Here is a 20,019-nt window from a genome sequence, read left to right as displayed (position 1 = left end):
TCTGTTTCATTCACTGTGTCTCTAGTGCCCCCAGCAGAGCCTGGCATGCAGGAGGAACTCAACATAGGTCGTCTGAATGAACATGCAGATCTTCTGTCCTTTCTTCCTCACCTGCCCTCATTTAAAATGACCTAATGTCATCAGGGCAGTGTCACTGGGGAGTTCCTTTAGGGACTATTGCTGCTGTTTTATAAAGAGGCATGTATTACATCAGCGTCTGCACACCAGGCCCACAGCTCCAGACCTCCCCATGACTGAAGCCTCAAACGTGCGAGCTCTCCAGCTCACACGTGGCCCTGCAGAGGAGTCCGGGCCTGGGTCACCACCCAAGGGAACCGGCCCCAGCCGCCTCCTGACAGCCTTCATCCCAGCCTGTGGCCCCCAGAACCTTCATTTTACAGCCTCATCTCTCGCTCCACGTTTTCAGACCATCTGTGGGCCAAACCCTACAGGGTTTCCAGTCTCTGCATCCGCTATCCCGAGCCGCATATATGGTAACAAGGCAGTAGGACGGAGGGAGCGGAGAGGTCCCTGTCCGGATGGACCCGGAGGCCTGAGCGCCTGGAGGCCCTGCGGGCACCGTGGGCACAGTGACCCACGCAGCTGATCAGCGCCAAAGGGACAGGCTCGCGAAGGAGTGAACGCCTAGGGAGCCTAATCGTGAATTCACGATTTCCGCCAAGTGTCATGCTTCGTTTCTCTCTCTCTGAAATCAGTCTCCCCAGCGTCCGCCTCTGTCCGGGACACTATCTCGCGTCAGATCTTCAGGGAGGAGTCAGATATGTCCTGACGAGCAGATACGTCCTGGCACGTCCTTTCCATGATACTCAAGACTCTCCAACTCCAGATAAACAGGTAAAGATGAACAGTTGTGCTCACAAGCTTTTCAAAGATGGAGTTCACAGTCTGCTGCTTAATTTCATTTCTGCATGAGGCTAATAAAACAATCTGTGAAACATTAGTGGAACTGGCTCTGCACTTAGCCCCTGAGATGGAAGGTAAGTCTTTTACCTGGTGAAATCCATATTCCTTCATACGACTGATAGAATCTGCCAACATTTGGTGAACATTTCTTGAGGAACTGGGGGGCAACTGAAAATTAAATGAAACACATTTTTATGCCATTTAGAGCTGCAGTGCAATTCCAGAAGATAACCTGTTGATGCTTCCCTCATGTCGATGTTCCCAAAGGCCGCCCCCCCCGCCCCCCCCGCCAACTGGATCCACCCCTTTCCCACCAGCAAGTGAGCTCCTGAGCCCATCCTGACTGAGGGGGCGGGTATATGAAGCCCCAGCCTCTGCACTCAGTAGGGTTAGAGATGAATCACTGCCCAGCAGCCAGGAGCTGGTGGTTTGCTCATGTCTTGCTCCCAGCTGGCCCCAAGGTCCCTGGGATGACTTTAAGACATCAACACTACTCCTTAATCTCAATTCCCTCCTTTCTCTCTCAATCCCTGCTCTACGCCACCCCGCGTTTTAGGTCAGACCAGAGAAATGCCTTAGTTTCGGCCACTTAACTGCATTCCCCTCTCTCCCCTTCTAGGGCTGGAGACATACCTGGAACACCCAGTGCCTGCGAGCCCCGCCCCCCCTCCCTGCCCGCTCGCATCCCCCCCTCCCCCCGCTTCCCCCACTTCCCAGTTCCGGATCTAGGCTTCTGCTGCTCTAGACGGATCTCCTAGGAGCCAGCTCCTGCCAGAACTGGGATCCCAGTTCTGCTGCCTGGATTCCCTGGGACCATCCTTGTTGCCCACTCGCATCCCCCCCTCCCCCCGCTTCCCCCACTTCCCAGTTCCGGATCTAGGCTTCTGCTGCTCTAGACGGATCTCCTAGGAGCCAGCTCCTGCCAGAACTGGGATCCCAGTTCTGCTGCCTGGATTCCCTGGGACCATCCTTGTGGGCCACCTGCCAACCCCTCTGGCTCAGTGACCGAGCTGGCACAGCACACGGGGCGCCTCGTAAGACCAGATCAGTTACACCGGCCCCCGTCACCCGGTCCCTGGCCTGAGTGCAGTCTGGGCCAAGGCCAGCACGGCAGCCATGTGACCTGTGTGGCCGATATTAGCCACCCTCAACCCACGGTACCACGACCCACGAGCCTTGTGCCTGAGGGCTCCTTCCTGGATCCGGGCATAGATGAGAAACTGCCTGCAACGTTTCAGCCAAAGGTCAGTACCAAGATTCAGCGTGGAGCACAGGGGGTACTTTAGGGTCACTTCTGTGCCATGAAACGAACCAGCATGGCTACCTCAACCCTGCCCCTGCAGTTAGGTGCCCATGTGAATAATTATCTCCAAAATGATGCAGGTGATAACTGGTATTGGCCATTTCTATCCGGGCCCTTAAAACCTCCTTCACATGTGTCTCCAGGCCATCTCCCCGTTCTCTGGCTGGAATGGTGACAGCAGTCATGCTACTAGAAAAACAGCAGAGCCTCCAAAGCCTGAGTCCCTGAACGGCTGTGTAGACCTGAGCCTTCCTGGACCAGAACACCCATCCTGGACGTTACAAGGGAGAAAGATGAACTTCCATGATGTTTTGACCATTGCCCGTTTGGTCTATTCTATCTTAGCTGATAAAGCAGGCCACAGCAATCGCTGGCGGCCCTGGACTCCAGCTCTCTGCTGAGGTCATTTACTGATCACGGGAGTACAGTCGATGCTGATTTCCCTGCTGGCTGAGGGTCACTGGAGCCTGTGCTGCCCAGGCTCTGCACCAGGGCCTTAGCAAGTGTCATCTTCACTGCCCACAACATCGCTGATGGAGAGGCAACATAACGCCCATTCTCCGGTGAAGGAACTGAATCTCAGAGGAGTTGTGCAGCTTTCTGGGATCACACAGCCAGCCTGTGCCAGAGTTCATGCATTTTCCACTATATCAATATTGTCATGATAGGGAAATGAGTTGCAGGTCAAGAGATTTCTTATACCTATTACTTGGCAAAATAATGAATCCTATAGGTTTCACAATTGCTACTTGCCATATTCTGTCTCATTTCTTCCTTATTCTGATATTATAAAAGGATACGTAGCTGCCCTGCATCTAAAGCAGAATAGGACAATAACCAGTTCCTCTATTGATGAACAGATTAGAACTCTTCCAACAGGTTTTGTATAAGTCTGTCTTTTCAAAAGTCCGAGATGGCTTTGAAGGGCTCAGGCTTGTGGTCTCTGAATACATTTCCACTATAAGAACTGTGAACTTTAAAAACAGGCTCACGCTCCCTTCCCTCAGTGATGTAAGATCTGTGGGGCATCATTTTGCAAAAAGGATGTTTCTTCTATGCTGAAAACTAGGTGGCAGGTGACTGTGCTCCACGGATACCTCCTCAGGTGCTGTAGACAATGCTGCAGCCCCCGCTTCTCCACTCATGTGTTTCAGAGGGACCTGGGCTTTTGCCACTAGCAGAGCTTTGGACCAAGGTTTCATCAGCAGCACCTCCACCACGATCAGCTCCTGAACAAACTCTTAGTTGTCTCCTGAATTAGTGTCAGGCTAATAGATATCTGACGTTGCTCTTCTAAGTCATATATCCCAAAGTGTGGTCTATTTTGTCAAGCATTTTCCCCCATCACTTGCCAATTACTGCCCTCTGCTTGGACATAACACCTTCAACACACTGTACAAGTTATTCTTTGTCCCTCAGAAGCATTCCTTCAATGGAACTATCGATCTCATGTATACACACAAAAGTGTTTTCTCACCACTTGCTTTTTAAGAAATTACAATCTGGATTTTTTCCATCATCATCATGTGCCCTTTCTCACTAACACTTTCAACATGCTCACTGTTTCTTCACTTGTCAGATATTACAGGGTCATCAATATTTTTAAAAGAGCTCAGATCTACGCACAGACGCAGGAACAAGACAATTTTCAGGACTTGGTGCCGGGGAATGAAGGGACCTCTGTGACCGTCAGCGCCACCTACTGGTGCCACTCAGAGTTGACAGCCTTTCCTCGTCTGAAGGTTTAGGTTTTGTTTTTAGTACATCAAAGCTCACAAGTTGGTTCTTGAGGAGATAAGATTTAGCATAAACAGCTGATGAATTTAACAACCACCCCAGAGATCAGTACTTCTATTCAAATCCTTCCATGTGTCCAAAACATACTGTCAACTCTAAAACTATTCACACGTACTAAGAACCACATTTATAAAAATTCTCATTTTAAGGGTGAGCGAAGATTCGCTCTTATTCCAAAATGTTAAAATCATATGAAGAAGTTAATCAAGACTTGCGTAGAGCAGTTCATTCAGATACACTTACACGCTTACAAATCCGCAAAGCACATCATGTACAATGGAATAGACTGAAAGCAGTGTGAGCCAGGTCTCCCTTACTAAAAAACAGCCAGATCCATGGCTCAAAAGTGATCATTCACGATGTCAATACCAGAAGGAGACAGCCTCAGGGATAGCGCTCTGAGCATTCCCAGCTCAAGGATGAAGAGGCGTCCTGAAGAGGGCGCCGGGCTCTCTCTGAAGCTTCCATACGACGCTGGGTTCCAGCGAATAGACTCTTTAGCTATTCCAATTTGCGACACAAGGAAGGTTGGAAAACTACGCACCTCCCTGCATAATTTTTTCTTACAAAGAACTTTCAAGTCCATGCATCATTTGACCTTCATATCAACACCCATAAGGGTATCAAAGCAGGTATTATCCCTTTACCAAAAAGGTAAGGCGACCTGTTCACAGGTAGGAAAGCAGGGTCTGAAACCCTCGCCCTGCTCCTTCTGTGGGGTGTCCCGGAGAGAACATCTGTCTGCTCTCGTGCACAGAAGCCACGGCAGTCCCCTCCCACCTGCTGCATTACAGAGACTTCTGCAGCTGCTGAAGCCCTATGGGCAGAGTTAAAGCTATTGTATCTTCTTCATATTTGTTTTATTTAAAAACAAAAACTGCCATGGAATATTTATGCAAAAGCTCCAGAAAGATAGAGAGAAAACTTGGAAGCCAATGACATCACAAGCTAGTGGACTTCCTGCAGACACCAAGTCAGAATGGTCCTCTCCAATCAATGTGGACCAAGGAGACCTGGGAGTGGAGCCCCTCCACAATGACCAAAGGGTTTTATAAGTATATATAAATTACCATTAAACTTAGAAGTATGGCCATTCAAATCTATATAAGCAACGGGCAAACAAAAGACGCTGCCAGCAACATCAATATTATATGGTTACAAATTGTATTTCCTCCAGAGACTACGTGTCATGTGAGAATTATTCTAATCATATTCACTTTTTAAACTGGTTTGAAAAATGGTTCATTCTGGCTTCTAACCTAATATTCACTCTGTTTAAAAGTAGGACTGTACAATCAAACAAACGTCAAGAGCCTTTGGAATAAACAAGAAAGCTCCAGCGAACAGAACGTTTTTAGCGCTTATATTTTAATGGTGAAGAAAATGATGAATTAAGGCAGGGGTCCCCAAACCGCAGGTTGCAGACCGCTGCCGGTGTCTGGCCTGTTAGGAACTGGGCCGCACAGCAGGAGGTGAGCGGCGGGCCAGCGAGTGAAGCTGCGTCTGCCGCCCCCCATCGCTCCCCATCACCCGCATTACCGCCTGAACCATCCCCCTCCACCTCCCATCCGTGGAAAACTGTCTTCCACGAAACCAGTCCTGGTGACAAAAAAGGTTGGGGACAGCTGAATTAAGGGGCTAAAATCAAGAGTTTACATTTGAAAACAAACTGCTAGGTTAAGTATTGGCTCATCCTGATCTTACGCCTCTTAAATCCATGGTATTCCTTAACAGACCGATGGTCAGAATAGTAACCTCTGTGAGGGCAAAGATCACGTCAGCTTAATTAAGTCACGATACCTGGAGCCTCAGCAAAGAGAACAGTGACCGGGCACTTAGTAGGGCCTCAATAAGTATTCGGCGAATGAACGAACACACTATATATTCATGAACACGTTCTCAATCATTAAAAGATATTCAGTCTAGTTTTAATACTAATAAGAGAGACTTAATTCAAATTCTCCAAAAATCGATGGCCTGCCCCCACACTTTGCTGACCAGGTCGCTGGTAAATCAGATTCCTATGTCTATTCTCAGCCATTTTACGTGAAAAGGGAATTTCCCAGTGATGACTCTAATAGTAAGCTTTTGAGCATACTGGGGTTCAGCATTGTTTTTTTTTTCTTTCTAAAATAGTGAGAGAGGCAGAATAATGAAACCGTGCTTTGATAAAGTGACAAAGAATAATAATATAGAGAAAGTGGAGATACTTTCCTAAGGCCAACTAGACTAACAGGATGAAAAAGGGACATTCAAGTTTACTGCTGAAAATATGTTGTGTGGTCCCTGTGGAGAGATTTTACTGAAACATGAATTAGGACAACGGAGACTTTAGGGAATCTTTTCCCCATTTCTCTAACATTGTTCCTAGCAAAATCTATGCACAAAGACTACTGGAGAGTCCGACTTGAAAATACAGTGGACTCTAGTATGATGTGTAACTTTATGGCATCTCTTTAAATAATGCATTAGTCTTTAGTGCCTGAGTTTATTCAGAGCAGAGCAGAGCATGGAACTGTCATGCCGCATGAAGGTCAGTCCGCCGGCATCGCACCTCACCCACGACTCCTCCAAGCGATGTGCAAACAGCAGAACTGGACAGTAACATCCTCGGGAAATGCAATAATCAGAACTAATAAGGGTTGTTAGGGCAAAGTGTTTCAGATATGAAAGAGTTTCAGAGGCCGCTCTTACAATTTCACCAGGGAGAATATGATCCATGAAGGAGAAAAGGAAGACAGCAAGAGAAATAAAGTAATTGTTAAATGTAAAGTTTAAGGCTATTATAAATATATAAATATTTATGTATATTATATTTATATAGCTGTAATATATATAAATATAAAGTATAAGAATATAAAGTATAAGGATAGTAACAAAGGATTGTTAGGAGAGTAGTCAAAGAGTCCTAAAAACATGGTTGATTTGGGAAGTCTTGACGTAACATAAAATAGGAGCCTAACAATAAATAATAATAGAAAATAGTATTTACATATATAATATTTTACTCACATCCAACCCAGTGATTTGTAGCTACTGTAACCTCCATTTTTCAGACCAGGAAACTGAGCCCCAGAAAGGTCAGCAAGGCCCCACAGGGTTCCATATTTTTCTTCCCAGCATGCTACCCCAGTGAGTCGGATGAATGAATCATTGCCAACGTCATGGGCATCACACAAAATGAAGTTGTGTTGCCAACTTTGTAACGCACAACTCTCAACACTGGAACTGTTTTTCTCTTTTGTAATTCACTTTATATGAAGCTTTTAATATGACATACTACTTTTAAAACTCCAACAGCTTAAAAGGCTTTTAAAGGCTTACGATTCTGTGATTCTATCTTCTATAAAGTTTTACTCTACAAATTACCATGAAATTCTATTACAGTTACACAAAAACTACTGGGGTAATTGTGTAACTCTCTGAATATGGCTCTTCTCTTGGATTAATAAAATGAGCACGGTTAATTCCTCGTCTGTTTTTACCTGGTATACGCAATACTTTCATCTCTCACAAAAATAATACTGAAATGCTTCCTTCATGTATACTAGGAGGGAATATACATCAAGAGAAATGGTTACTGGTTTGGGATTATCTCTCTTTTTTCTTCACATTCAACTCAACCCTCAAAATTCCACTTGCATTTCAAGAATACATTTCCCCTTCTGTTTGCAGTGGTTTCCTCATTATTAGTGTGACCCCTACTCCCTGTGAGGGACTGGCAACATGTCTGTCTGCAGACAAGAGCCAGACATCCCGCGATGGCTCCACCAGGCCCTGGCACAGGGCGTCTACCCCTCGGTGGGGGGCAGGGTTCTCCACCCGCCTACTCCCCTAGGTTAAGTCACCTAAGGAGCTGTGCTCTAATACTACTTTTCACTCTTAATAGAAAGCCTGTGCCACATAGAACCCCAAACTTTGGTTGCTATGTAGAAGCACCTCGAGATGAATAAGGGTCCAAAAGTAGCAATCAAGCATAGTCTTTTCCATTCTCTTCAAGTGGTCTGACCTCAGTATCTTGCTTTTGAATCTCTCCTTCATGAAGGCAAACAATCGAAATCCAGTTTTAGAGAACTGCTGGTTTCTGAGTAGACAGCAAGCTTAACAACTTCGGTCTGGAAGGCATGAAGGAGGTAAGGAAGAAGGAAAACCTAAGTGGAAGCCTTCCATTGTGTCTGAAAATCACTATCCAGGTGCCCCTTCACTGTTCTCTACTGAAGGGAACATAACGCCACGAGTTAGAATAACACCTAAAAACACAACTGAACACTACCACAGTTTCAATGTCAACTTTACGATTAAAATGCACATTTTAGTGGCATGTTTCTGTTATCAGTTGTTATAGTGAAATGACAGATGGAAAAGCAGGTGCCAGAGCCTTGCGGCAGTGTGGGAGGGGTGTGTGTGTGTGTGTGTGTGTGTGTGTGTGTGTGTGTGTGTGTGTGTGTGTGTGGTAGAGGTGGAGAGCTGAGAGGTCTCATCTCTAGCTGCATTTGGTTAAAGAAGATACTGTGTATGACGGGGAAGACTCTTGCTCAAGGGTTTTTAACCTGCTAGCTTCAAGGTCTTTTTTGGGTTTTTTTGAATGCTTTGAATTACAAATGTTTTCGTTCTAATTTTTTTTTAATCTCCTGGTTTGCAATGTGGTCCACTTTGAAGGCCATTTCTGTTCAAAACAAGTAATTCTCTAGAAATAAAAATCTAAAAGTGAGCAGATAGTTTTATCCAAGGTCCCCTTTGGGGCAAGGACAGTCAGTCTACTGCTGAATGAGTCCCCAGCCTACAAATCACCTGACACAGAGACACACAAGGGCTTATCTTTTAATTAGTATCCCACCCACCACCCTCAAACCTGTTCTTTTCCCTCCCAAATTCTCCTGCAGGAAAGGGTTAAACGCTGACTGCTTTTGGAGGGCTGTCCACACCAAGGGTCCCTAAGGATCTCTGCTCAGCAGAGGGGTACTCCTAATTCTTACCCAGACTCCCCCAGGGAGGGGCGCCTGCTCACACAGTGCCTCTCCTGTCCTCTTCTCTGGCTCTTATTAACTCCTCATCAGACTTTTCTCTGCCTGGGAATGGCCTCTGCTTCCCAACCTGCATGTCTCAGAACGTGGCTGGGTGACAGCTAAATTCTCATATTTACCATCACCTCCCATTCAGGCACAGGCTCCCAGCAGCACTGAGTGTTTGCTGCGATCCACTGAGAACCAGAACACTCTCACTAGATATTAAGCAGAACATCATTTCTGAGTTTCCCAAGTGCTACCACTGCTGCCGAAAACAAGGAAAGGGCAGGTATTTTGTAGAGGACAGCAGCTTCCAGAAAAGAAGCCATGCAGCCAGCTCTAATCTAGGCATCATTTCTGTCTCCTCAGATTTTGCACCAACCACTCAGCTTCCCTCTGCCTCTACCTTCTCGTCTGAAAAATGAAAAGGACCAAGGCTGGGCTCATGGTGAGAATAGCATCTCATAACTGAAGGACTTCAGGGGCAATTCTTGCTGTTTCCATCAGATGCTATTAGGCATGCAGCCTCATAGATTTTTTTTCAGCTTCCTTTGTAAAGAAACAATGTTGCTAATTTAATCCCTATTTTATAGAGGGACCGGATTCCTGTAGGATGGGGCCGCAGGTCACAGAGCTGCTTCGAAGGATGGAAACCTCCATTCCCAGACTAGAGGTATTCTATGTCAGCGGCACTGTTTCAAGGTATCTGGTACTTAATTGGGCAGTCTTACTTTTGGTTATCCATTTGTTAAAATGAAAATTTCAAGTTAACATAAATATATTCTTAAGAAGTATTTTGTAAAGATTATCCTCAGTGTGTAAAAAGATGCTGAGACTGGACCCCAAGTTTTCCAAACCCTGAGGAAGGCATCAAATAACTCTTCTCAAATCCCCCAGGTTTGCTTCTTGTGGATCTAAGGGTTAAGCAGAAATTCTCTACCCTTAGAATTGGGACAAATCTTTCACTGTTCTAGAAAAGATCTCCTTGGATGAAGCCATCTGCCAATGAAGATATAAAATAAATCATTGTTACACTGGCATAAAATAATCCAAATTCAAACCTAAAGATTGGTCTGTTTACTGTTCTGGTTCCATGGAGGGAAGGGTACAGGTCTACAATTTTTTATATGTGAGAAGATTAAGTAGACCCAGGTGGGTCAAGAGGTATAGTTTCCAATCTGGGGTTGGAGGGCTGTGGTGAAAAGCTGAGGATAGGCTAGCCAATTGACTAAGGAGGACGTAATATGTACTTTATTTCCAGAAATGGGGCTGGGTTAACCTCGGCCCTGTACTGCTGGGCTTGGACCTCACACCCCTGCCTAATTCCTGCTTGGATGTGAAAGTCCAGCCCTGGTGATGTGATTTTTCCAGTGAAACTGCATGGAAACCCTCCTTAACAGCCAGAAAGACTTGAGAAAATATTCGCCTTCAGGCTACACAGGCATGGGTGCTGTTTAGGATCACTGGCATTTAGAGCTGGAAGGCTAGGAGGAGTCATCTCAGCAAATAGATTCCATCTCTAGCGCTCGCTCCCAGGACTGAGCATGGAGACATCTGTGGACAGGACACGAGGGCGCACATGCCCTGGGTCGGGCGAAGGAGAGCTGCGATCCATTAGTGATGTCTGCCCAGGTGTAGGTGCGTAAGAGGTCTTATGCTTTGTGTCTACATACCTTTTAAAAGCCTCTCATTTTATAGATAAGAAAAAACGAAATCCTGCAGACACAGAGTGAAAATGAAAGCCCAGTTCTTCTGACTACGTTTACCATGCTTGCTCTCATTATGTTACTACAGAGCAAAAACCTACCGTAAATCCACAATCCCTTATTAACAATTCTGAAATCCAACAAGCTCTGAACGTACATAACTCATATTGAGGGGAAAACCTGACTTGGACTAACGTGAGATCATTTACAGTATTTAGAGTAACTGATTGCAAAGTGTAACCAAACCCTGCTGGGGACACTATATATTATACAGTATATACACAGCATTTCTTTTATAAAATCTGAAAAAATCAGAAATCTGAAACACATCTGGCCCAGGGGTTTGGATAAGGGCGGGCAGGCCAGTGGTACTGAGTCCACCGCCTACAGGGTGTGGCAGGTAGAGTAGCCCCCAAATGTCTACACCCTCATCCCCCGGAACTTGTGTCTGTGTTATGTTACACAGGAAGTTTGCAGGTATTCAGTATAAGCTACAGACCTTAAAATAGGGAGACTTTCCTGGATTGTTCTATTGGCCTCAACTAACCACATGAGCCCTTAAAAGCAGAGAACTTTCTCTAGCAGGAGTCCGAGAGATGCAGCAGAAGGGCAAGTCAAGAATCTTAGCATCTCTCTAAATTGTAAGCAGGAGAGAGACTCCACCTGCCTTTGCGGGAGGGGCCACCCTGGCAGCATGAGAAGGCAGGCAGGCAGCCCCAGGACTGTCCCCAGGCCAACGACCTGAATAAGCAGGAAGCAATTCTTCCCCCGAAGCTTCCAGATAAGATCCCTTCTCAGCCAACACCTCAATTTCTGCCTCATGAGAATGGAAGACCCAGCCAAGCCATGTCAGATTTCTGACCTGGGGGCTGTGAGATAACAAGTGGGTATTAAGTTCATAGTAATTTGCTATGGCAGCAACACAAAACTAAACAGGACAAGCCTGATTCCTCCCCCATGATACAGCCTCTAGACACCCTCCCAAAGCACCTTCCCCGTGTCCCAGCCAAGCCCTGCTGGGGTCAGGCCGCTCCCTCCCTGGACCCACTCAAGATGCTTTCACTCACTTTCCACTGACACCCAGCTGGCCCCCAGGCCTCCCCAGGCCAGCCCCGCCCTCCCCAGGCCAGCCCCGCCCTCCCAGGCCAGCCCCGCCCTCCCCACCAGAAACTTGACTCTGTCCTGCCTCATTGGGTGCAGTGCTTTCCAGGGGGTGTCCCTTCTTTCTCCCAAGTCCTGAGACACCAAGACCCAGTCGGGTGCCTCCCTTATGGCCCCGTAACATCACTACACGTATGGAGCCCCTGACAAGCCTTAGCTCACGCAAGGACCGATTCACCTCAGTCGGCCTCACCGTGCAGGGTGCTCGCAGGGCAGGCCGGGTATAGGACACTGTCACGCAGACCTGGCAAGGCTTTGCGTGTTTCTGATTAAAATAACCCCTTGGAGTTGTCGTGGGATTTGCAGTTTTCCAAGCATTTCCAAATATATTATCTCATGTAATTTTTACAAAATAAACTATGAGATAAAACAAGGCAGGTATTTTTAATTCCCAGTTTTTACAGGTGAGAAGACAACTGAGGTTTGTCCGCTAGCCCACGTGAGAAACCCTGCCTCACAGACTCAGTGCTGCCACGCGCAGGGCAAACGCAACTCTGAGAATCTGGCCGAGGCAGCGGCAGGGCCACGTTGCGAGCTCTGGGGACACTGCCGTGGATCCGCCCTGGCAGGTGTCCAGGCAGTTAGATCTCATTGCGTTTTTACAGGTGAGAAGACAAAGGCTCCAAAAGGTTCTGAGGTTTGTCCGCTAGCCCACGTGAGAAACCCTGCCTCACAGACTCAGTGCTGCCACGCGCAGGGCAAACGCAACTCTGAGAATCTGGCCGAGGCAGCGGCAGGGCCACGTTGCGAGCTCTGGGGACACTGCCGTGGATCCGCCCTGGCAGGTGTCCAGGCAGTTAGATCTCATTGCGTCTGTTTCTCCGCTCTCCTCTTTCTCTTTCTCCATGTTTCCTTACAGAAAAAAGTCTACTGTTTAATTTGAAAGCCAACAGCATCTGGGTCTAAAGCACTCCTGCTTTGGGGGCACAAAAGCAAAACCTCTCTTGCCAGCAGTGTGATGATGACGATGCAGCCGTGATAGCTTCCCCGGGGCAGACGAGATGGCCCAGCTCTGCCTGTAACACAGGCTCTGCACAACCCACCGCTCTTGCTTCCTCCCCGCGGAGAACAGACCCTGTTTCACGTGTCCGACGGCTGCTGTGAGGATGGAGTGAGACAGCGCATCTAAGTCATTCGTCAGCTGTCCAGGGATGCATGCACGTGAAGTGTCAAATTCCTCCCCCTCGGCGCGATCACCCCAGTTACCCGCACGAAAGCAAATCTGCCTTTTCACCAAAGAATATCCCAGGCTCCTGGCTATGCTCTTAGGATGTGCTGTTTTCTCCTCTTGAAGCTGGCCTTGGCATCCTTTTAAGCTGATTTCGTCTTATTCAAAATATTAGTGGGTAAAGAGAGAGGATAATGAAGGAATGACTGTGGGATTGGCCCCCAAGTCCTACACAGGCCCAAAGGGGTCCCTGACGACGTGTTCTCCTCCATTCACAAGACAATCAGAGCAGAACTGAAAAGACACTGGCTGATACAAATGCAGAAACCCAGTCCACTCTTATACCCCAGTTAAATCATTAACTAAGAAGCACCACCTCCAATGAGTGACTGACTCTTACACAAGAGCTTCCACGGTGCTGAAGGCACATCAACACTTGGGTTGAATTTAACTTTTATGTCTTCTTCATAGCCCTTCAGAGATTTTAGATCAGACCAGTAAGGAGTGCTTTCAGATTCAGGTCTGGAGAACTTTCTGAGCCTATGGGGCACATTTTCTGGTGATGATCTGTCATGTGGAAATTCATTACGAGTCCAACAAGACCATTTTATTTTAGCAAATCTATAGCTGATTTTCCTTGAATACTTTTTATAATTCTGGAAAATTGATGGCTCTTTAAATCCACCCATGGTTATTCAGATATGCATTATGATCACTAACATCAATAAAAATGGCTTGATGATTTTTCCTTTTATAATAAACTTTAGGCCTTGTGCAGACAATGCAGTTTTAAAGACATGACAGTATCCTTCTAGATACTATGGTTAAATTACGGCCGAAACACGGAAATCTTTACAGCGCGAGCCTGGATTGCATTTGGAAACATGCACTGGGTGACATCCAAAGCTCCTGCCTTGGTTTCTCACTAGAGTTTTTGTCCAAGGAGCAGATCTGGAGAAGACAATGAATCTGTTTTAAATACATCCAAGTTATGATGGGAGTGGAAGTTCAAGTAGATATACAAAAATGAGGACTTTCTGAGATATGGGGGGCAAATCAATCTCTCTTTGGGCATTAGTTTGTTCAGCTGTACAAAAGAAATCATACTTGCATTGTGTTGTAAAATGAACTAAATCCCTGAGGAAAAGCTTTGTGAACGTTAAGTCAGATTGTGTGTCTTTTATTCTTTTGTGTAAAATCAACTTACATCTCCACCTGGAGGAGCATGAGAAGTCCTTGATGTTTCTAAACCAGACTCATCTTCTTTAAAACCAGCAACTGCTCCAGCAGTTCGTTCCTGTTTATGCTGCTGACACACCCACACCCCCAGGCATCCAACCTTGGAAACCTGGGCTGTGCTAGAAACCTCACTCCCCTGCCCACTGGGATGCCCGATCAGTTCCTTTCAAAATATGAACCTGCTTAGGTCAGCCCCTTGCTCAAAACTCACTGACAATTTCCAGGTGTTCTTACACAAAGGGTCAGAACACGTAAGTCGCCCCCAGGACCCTGTCCCGCCTGGCCTTGCCCAGCCCCTCACTCTGTCATTCCCTCTGCATTCCAGCCACACAGCCCTGCCCAACAGTCCCTTTGCTGGAACCTCCAGCCCCAGGCAGCCTCTGTGGTTACCTCCAGCTCTGAGTCCCCTGCAAAGCCATGATGCACGCCCCGGTAATGCTCACGTCCTGGGGTGAGAGAGGCACAGAAACATACCCCAGTCCTGGAGCACTGCCATCGTTTGAAATGACATTTTATGGGAAATCTTTCCCTGCTTCCTCAACTACGAAATTCATGACAGCAGTGATTCTATTTTCACTCCTGCATTGTCACCTCAAGCCTAGCACATAATGGGTACTTGGTCATTGCATGAGTAAATCAATCAATCTTGGGATCTTCTCCTCCATGTATCTCCCACATAACAGCCTCCAAGAGGTAAAGAGCACGCACAGCGTCACAGAGCCAGAGACCTAATGGAAGCCACACAGCTGCAAACCCCCTGTTAGTTCTCAGGGTAATTAAATTGTTGGCAGAAGAAATCCTTCACCGTGTAGTTTCATTATTCTTGCAAACCATAATCCAAGCCACAAATTACGTTTGAGCTTTTTAAACCACCTGACCTAAGAGAATTCATCCTAGTTCTGAGTATAGAATGCTGTTGTGTTGAGGCAGCAGCTGTTCCACAAACCCAGGCAGAATCTATGAAGCCAAGAGACACTGATGCTTTGTCCTCCACAAAAGGGGAGACCCATTAGGACCTATCTAGGTCCCGGAGGTGCCCGTGTTACAGGCAGGCCCAGCAAACCGCAGCCCAAGCCCCAGACCCGGCCCCAGCCACCCTGGTGAGTAAAGCGGCCACAGCCTGTGCACACCTGTGACAGAGGCCGCAGGGCCCGGAAGCTCCGTGGTCCACCATCTGGCCCTTCAAGAAAGAGTCTGCAGAGCCATCATAGAAGGCACATAACACGGAAAAATAACCCCGGAAATGTCTTAAAATGCACAGTTTTATATCTAGAGTTCTTTCCTGACACCTTCTCCCGTGGAAAAGGGTGCCTTATACCGTTTATGAAAAAGCAAGTGAGCCAAACTCCCGAATCTCCCAACAAGGAATAACAGCAGGGCCTTCAAGCTGGGAGGGATTTTTCCCAGAAAAGCCAGTTTAGGATCCTGACGCTCAGTGGCCCCAATACCTTCATCTCCCCCGTCACGAAATTCCGCACATTTACAGACACGAAAGACTCACGGGCGTTTTCTCCCCTTCTAGAGGTGAAGCTGGCCCACGGCCGTGCCCGCGTCCCCCCTCTTCTGCCGCCTTCTCACACACGCTCCGAGGCTCCCGGTCACCTGGTGCCCGCACATCGGAGGAGTGTGACTTTGGTCTCAAGCCGCTGGTGAATTCTCTGGACTGGGTTTTTCTGAAGAGAAACAGATGTGGAACCAAAAACAGTCTTCAACAAAGACAGCTTTCCCAAAGTAGAGGTCTGCATTCAAATTACGTGGAAACCAGTAATGGGTACCATTTACTGAGCGCTGATGGTAGGCTGAGCCCTTTGCTAGGTATTTAAAGACATTAACTTCAGCCTCATAACAACCCTGCGAGGAAGGCGCTGTTATCCTTGCTTTGCTCTAAGAGGCTCAAAATAACGGTATCACTCATCCAAGGCCACGCAGCAGCCAGGACTGAAACCCAGGTCTGCCCGGCTCCTGGTTCAGAAGCTAAACAGCCAGAGCACAGGGCCTTTGGGTCATCAGCAGCAAAGGGTCCCTTTCTCTCCGTGTGCGCGCTTACGGTTGTGAAGTCACAGGACTGCGGCACGGAAGAGAGGCCCACGTGTCTGTTCCTATTTCCCCGCTCGCACGGGGCTGCCAACACTTCGCAGAGGCCACCCTGGCACCCAGCACAGGGGACCCATCCCCTGCCTCACTGCTCCCACCCAAGCTACCTTCCTGTCTCTGCAGTCGATCATGTCGCTTCCTCACTCACCACCTCCTCAGTGTCACAGAATAAGGTCCAAACTCCTAAACCTGGCCTTCCAGGCACTTCAGAGCACGGCCCCCTCACCCCTGTGCACCCCAAACAGGCAGCGGGACTCACCATCGCCCAAAGCGCCATATACGCTCCATCGAGCGGTCCAGATGACGCCTCTGCCTGCATTGTCCGGCCTGACCTTCTGTAGCTGGAAAACTACTTACCTTTCAAGGCTCACCGCCGTGGGTCAGGATGATGGCTCGGGGAACCCCCTGCCTGGCCTTAGTCCCAGCACACAGCACAGCCCGTGTGTCTGCCTGTTTCTCCTCCTGGACCGCAAGCTCCCGGTCCGTCCCTGAGCTCCCAGCACCCAGCACAGACGAGCACCCTCGGGCCCGCTTCCTGCGGGGCCCCCGGAGCCTGAGGCCCGAGGGGTCCCCGCGCCTCACCCCCTCCCACAGCTGCACTGTTCCAGCGCGAGGCTAGGGAAGCCCGGGGTCACCGGGGAACCACCTCCACGCCCAAGCGGGAAAGCGAAACGGCCGACATGGTGGCGCTGTGAAAATGAAGGGAGCCGCCGGAAGTCTGAAGGAACTTTCCAGAAACTGGGAGTCACCGTGCGCCCTCAAGTCCCACCTGGCCCCCCACGGGGTCTGAGCGCCAGAGGCCTCGCGGCCCTGCTGTGTGGCGCCTGGCCAGTCCCTCACGGCCCCGCGGGTTCATACCTGAGCTCCCGCACCTCCTGCTCCGCCTTCAGCCGTGCCCTCTGGGCGAGGATCTCATCACAGAGCGCGTCGTAGGGTTGATCGAGGTGGTGCTCACCCATCACCCACACCCAGACTTCCTCGTCGGCTCCCAGTTTCCAATGAACCGATTTGCTGTTGTCTGCAGGCAAAACAGAATTTGGATGAACAAGTATCTTTAGCCATGGCTTAGGATGCTTTCCATCATTAAAGTATTTAAAAGTCAGACGAGGCAAAGCCCGTCCAACCTGCTCAGGATGAGCGGCGTTCCCAGGGCGGTGGCAGTGGGCTGCAGTCCGTTTGTCTGAAGATATGATGAACGTGGTGCCCTTTTCTAAGTGAAGACGCGAGATGGGAGGAAAGCAGGCATTGTCTGCATTATCTTTAGGGTAACAGAGCAGCATCAGGCACCAGAACACCTACAGCCTAAGAACCTCCCTGCAACCCGGCTGCTCCAGGGCTTGGGGTGTCCACTACGTTTCTAGGTATCATTGCTGAATACAAGGCGAACACTTGAGAGTCAGGCATGCTTTAGTCTAAATCCTAGCCCTGCCACTTAGCTGTGTGACTTGGACAAATAATTTAATCTCCCCAAGCCTCAATTTCCTCATCTGCAAAATGGGGATGCTAACATCTACCCAGGAGGATGTCTGTGGGGAGGTGGCGACAGCCGTGCAGGCAGGTCCCCAGGTGTCTGACACACGACGGACTCTCAGGAGAGGCTGGCGCCACCGTCCCCTGTGCTGTTGACAGACGGACGTGCCAGCTCAGAGACTCGGGCCAGCCCGTGAGAGATGACACGCCCGAAGTGTGAGACGCAGGGAAGGAAGCTACTCGAATGACCGTGTTTACGCCTGCTCCCGGCAGGGGTTGTGTTACGTTCTCTCTAGTTCCTGCTCCTCAGATGCGGCCGCACAGGTCATGTTCCCTGAAACCTGGGACGGTGGACCATTCCCAGGAGAGGGGGTGGGCAGTCCTAAACCTGAAGGCCCCAGAGGGGACTCACCAGGGCTATCATGGTCCACGGCTGGTCAAGATGCCTGGGCCTGAGGACCCACACTAGCCAGTGGTGTTGAGTGTGTGACACGGGCAGCTGCTGGCACGCAGGCCGGGCCGTGGCCATGTCACAGGAAGCAGAGGACGGTTTCCAGCGAAAGCATCTCTGTCCAACGTGCTGTGGACTCACGTCCCGCTGGTGCGTCAGGACACGTTAAAAAAGCAGCTGCTCAGGGCCAGGCGTGCTCTTTCTTTGGGCGCCTTCCACCTTCCTCAGGGCCACAGAGATGTTCTGGGGACAGTGCTCTAAAGAGGATATTTGGGGGGGCAGGGTCACAGTCTTCACCACACAGGAGCCAAACCTTCTGTGCTCACAGGTGGAACAGGTGTGAGGGAGGGTCGGTCCCACGTGAGCCCTGGGGGTTGGGGGCCGGGGGAGGCCCAGCCAGCTCTGGCTCTTTTGAGGAAATGCCCGCTGGTTCATTAACCGTGGAAAGCTGGCAGACCTCACAGAACCCCTTTATTACCTCTCTAGGGCAGCTAAGAATATTTTCACTCTGCCCACCTCTCAACCTTCACCTAAGTAACCATCTAACCGACAGTTCTGGCAGCAGGAGGAAGGTGGCCGCAGAGGAGAGAGGCCAAGAGCCAGGGGACGCAGGAGGGGACCAGAGGTCCCCACAGCCCTGCTCAGGACAGCGACACACGCTCCTCCCGAGCCGTGTCCCCCCGAGAGCACAGCGGGTGCGGGCGGGGGACGGGCGGGGGCGTGACTCTCGGGGGGAGGGCCCTGCTCTGGGGGGACCGAAATCCCAGAGACCCTGTGAACACAGGAGGGCCTTAGAAAGGAAAGGGAGGGGCAGCAAAGCGGAGGACAGAGTGCTGACGCCTCTAAAGGAGGGGGGGTGAAGGTAAAGAGGCAGAGGCTTTGGGGCAGGAAGAAAGGGAATTGGATAGGATGTGTCAGATTTAGCGGCCCTGACAGAGGTCTCTGCTCTGAAGACACTGGAGTCCTCCAGGGGGCCCACACAGCTCCCTGGGAAGGGGAATCTTTCCAGTAACGTGAGTGTCGGCCTGGTGCCCTCTGCTTCGTACCAAGACAGGGGGGCTAGCAGGGCCTCTGTGTAGCTCCTTCCACAAAATCCTACTGCGTTCCTAACGCTGGCAGGATGCGGAGCTGGGTGCTGCGGAGATGTGGGGTGAAACATCCTCCTGCAGGTCACCCAGAGCCTGGGAGAGAAAGAGTAGGGTGGTAGGTCACTGACTTAATGGACTTCACTGTGTATCTGCTACGTGCCAGGCCCCGAGGTAGACACGTGTGAACACGTACAAACAAGACAGACCAGTCCCTCCTTCTAGCTGGGGGAGGCAGGTGCTGACCAACTAGTTACCTAGAAAAGTAGCAGTAACTGGGGAGGGGTGTTGAAGTGCTGCGGGACGTGTGGAGGGCCGGGGACATACACTGTAACCACGAGAGATTTTAGTCCATCGAGGATTCAGAGGACGGGGGATGCTTCGGAAGGACAGAGAAGAAATAGGAAGTTCTTTGTGTTCAGTTTGGGAGGATGGATATGGAATCTGGACAGAGAATAGGGCTGGGTTTGGCGCTGGACACAAGGAACAGCATGACCAAGATCAGAGAAGGGGGGCTTCCCTGGTGGCGCAGTGGTTGAGAATCTGCCTGCCGATGCAGGGGACACGGGTTCGAGCCCTGGTCTGGGAAGATCCCACATGCCGCGGAGCAACTAA

The 20,019-nt window shown here is 49.3% G+C and overlaps 1 protein-coding gene across 1 annotated transcript in view; it reads right to left on the bottom strand.

Annotated features, from left to right (window-relative positions):
- SH2D4A (SH2 domain containing 4A) overlaps nucleotides 1–20,019 on the bottom strand; it is a 73,838-nt gene that overhangs the window by 34,905 nt on the left and 18,914 nt on the right. The window contains exons 3-5 of the mRNA XM_007112649.3: nucleotides 17,257–17,416; nucleotides 15,806–15,977; nucleotides 1,012–1,092 (exon numbers count right to left, since the gene is read on the bottom strand). Of these exons, the coding sequence (XP_007112711.1) occupies nucleotides 1,012–1,092; nucleotides 15,806–15,977; nucleotides 17,257–17,416 (413 nt within the window). The remainder of the gene's footprint in view (nucleotides 1–1,011; nucleotides 1,093–15,805; nucleotides 15,978–17,256; nucleotides 17,417–20,019) is intronic.

This window comes from Physeter macrocephalus, chromosome 20 (assembly GCF_002837175.3).
Source record: "Physeter macrocephalus isolate SW-GA chromosome 20, ASM283717v5, whole genome shotgun sequence".
Classification (NCBI taxonomy): Eukaryota; Metazoa; Chordata; class Mammalia; order Artiodactyla; family Physeteridae; genus Physeter; species Physeter macrocephalus.
Note: the sequence above shows the minus strand (reverse complement) of the source record. Positions and strands in the feature narration are given on the sequence as shown.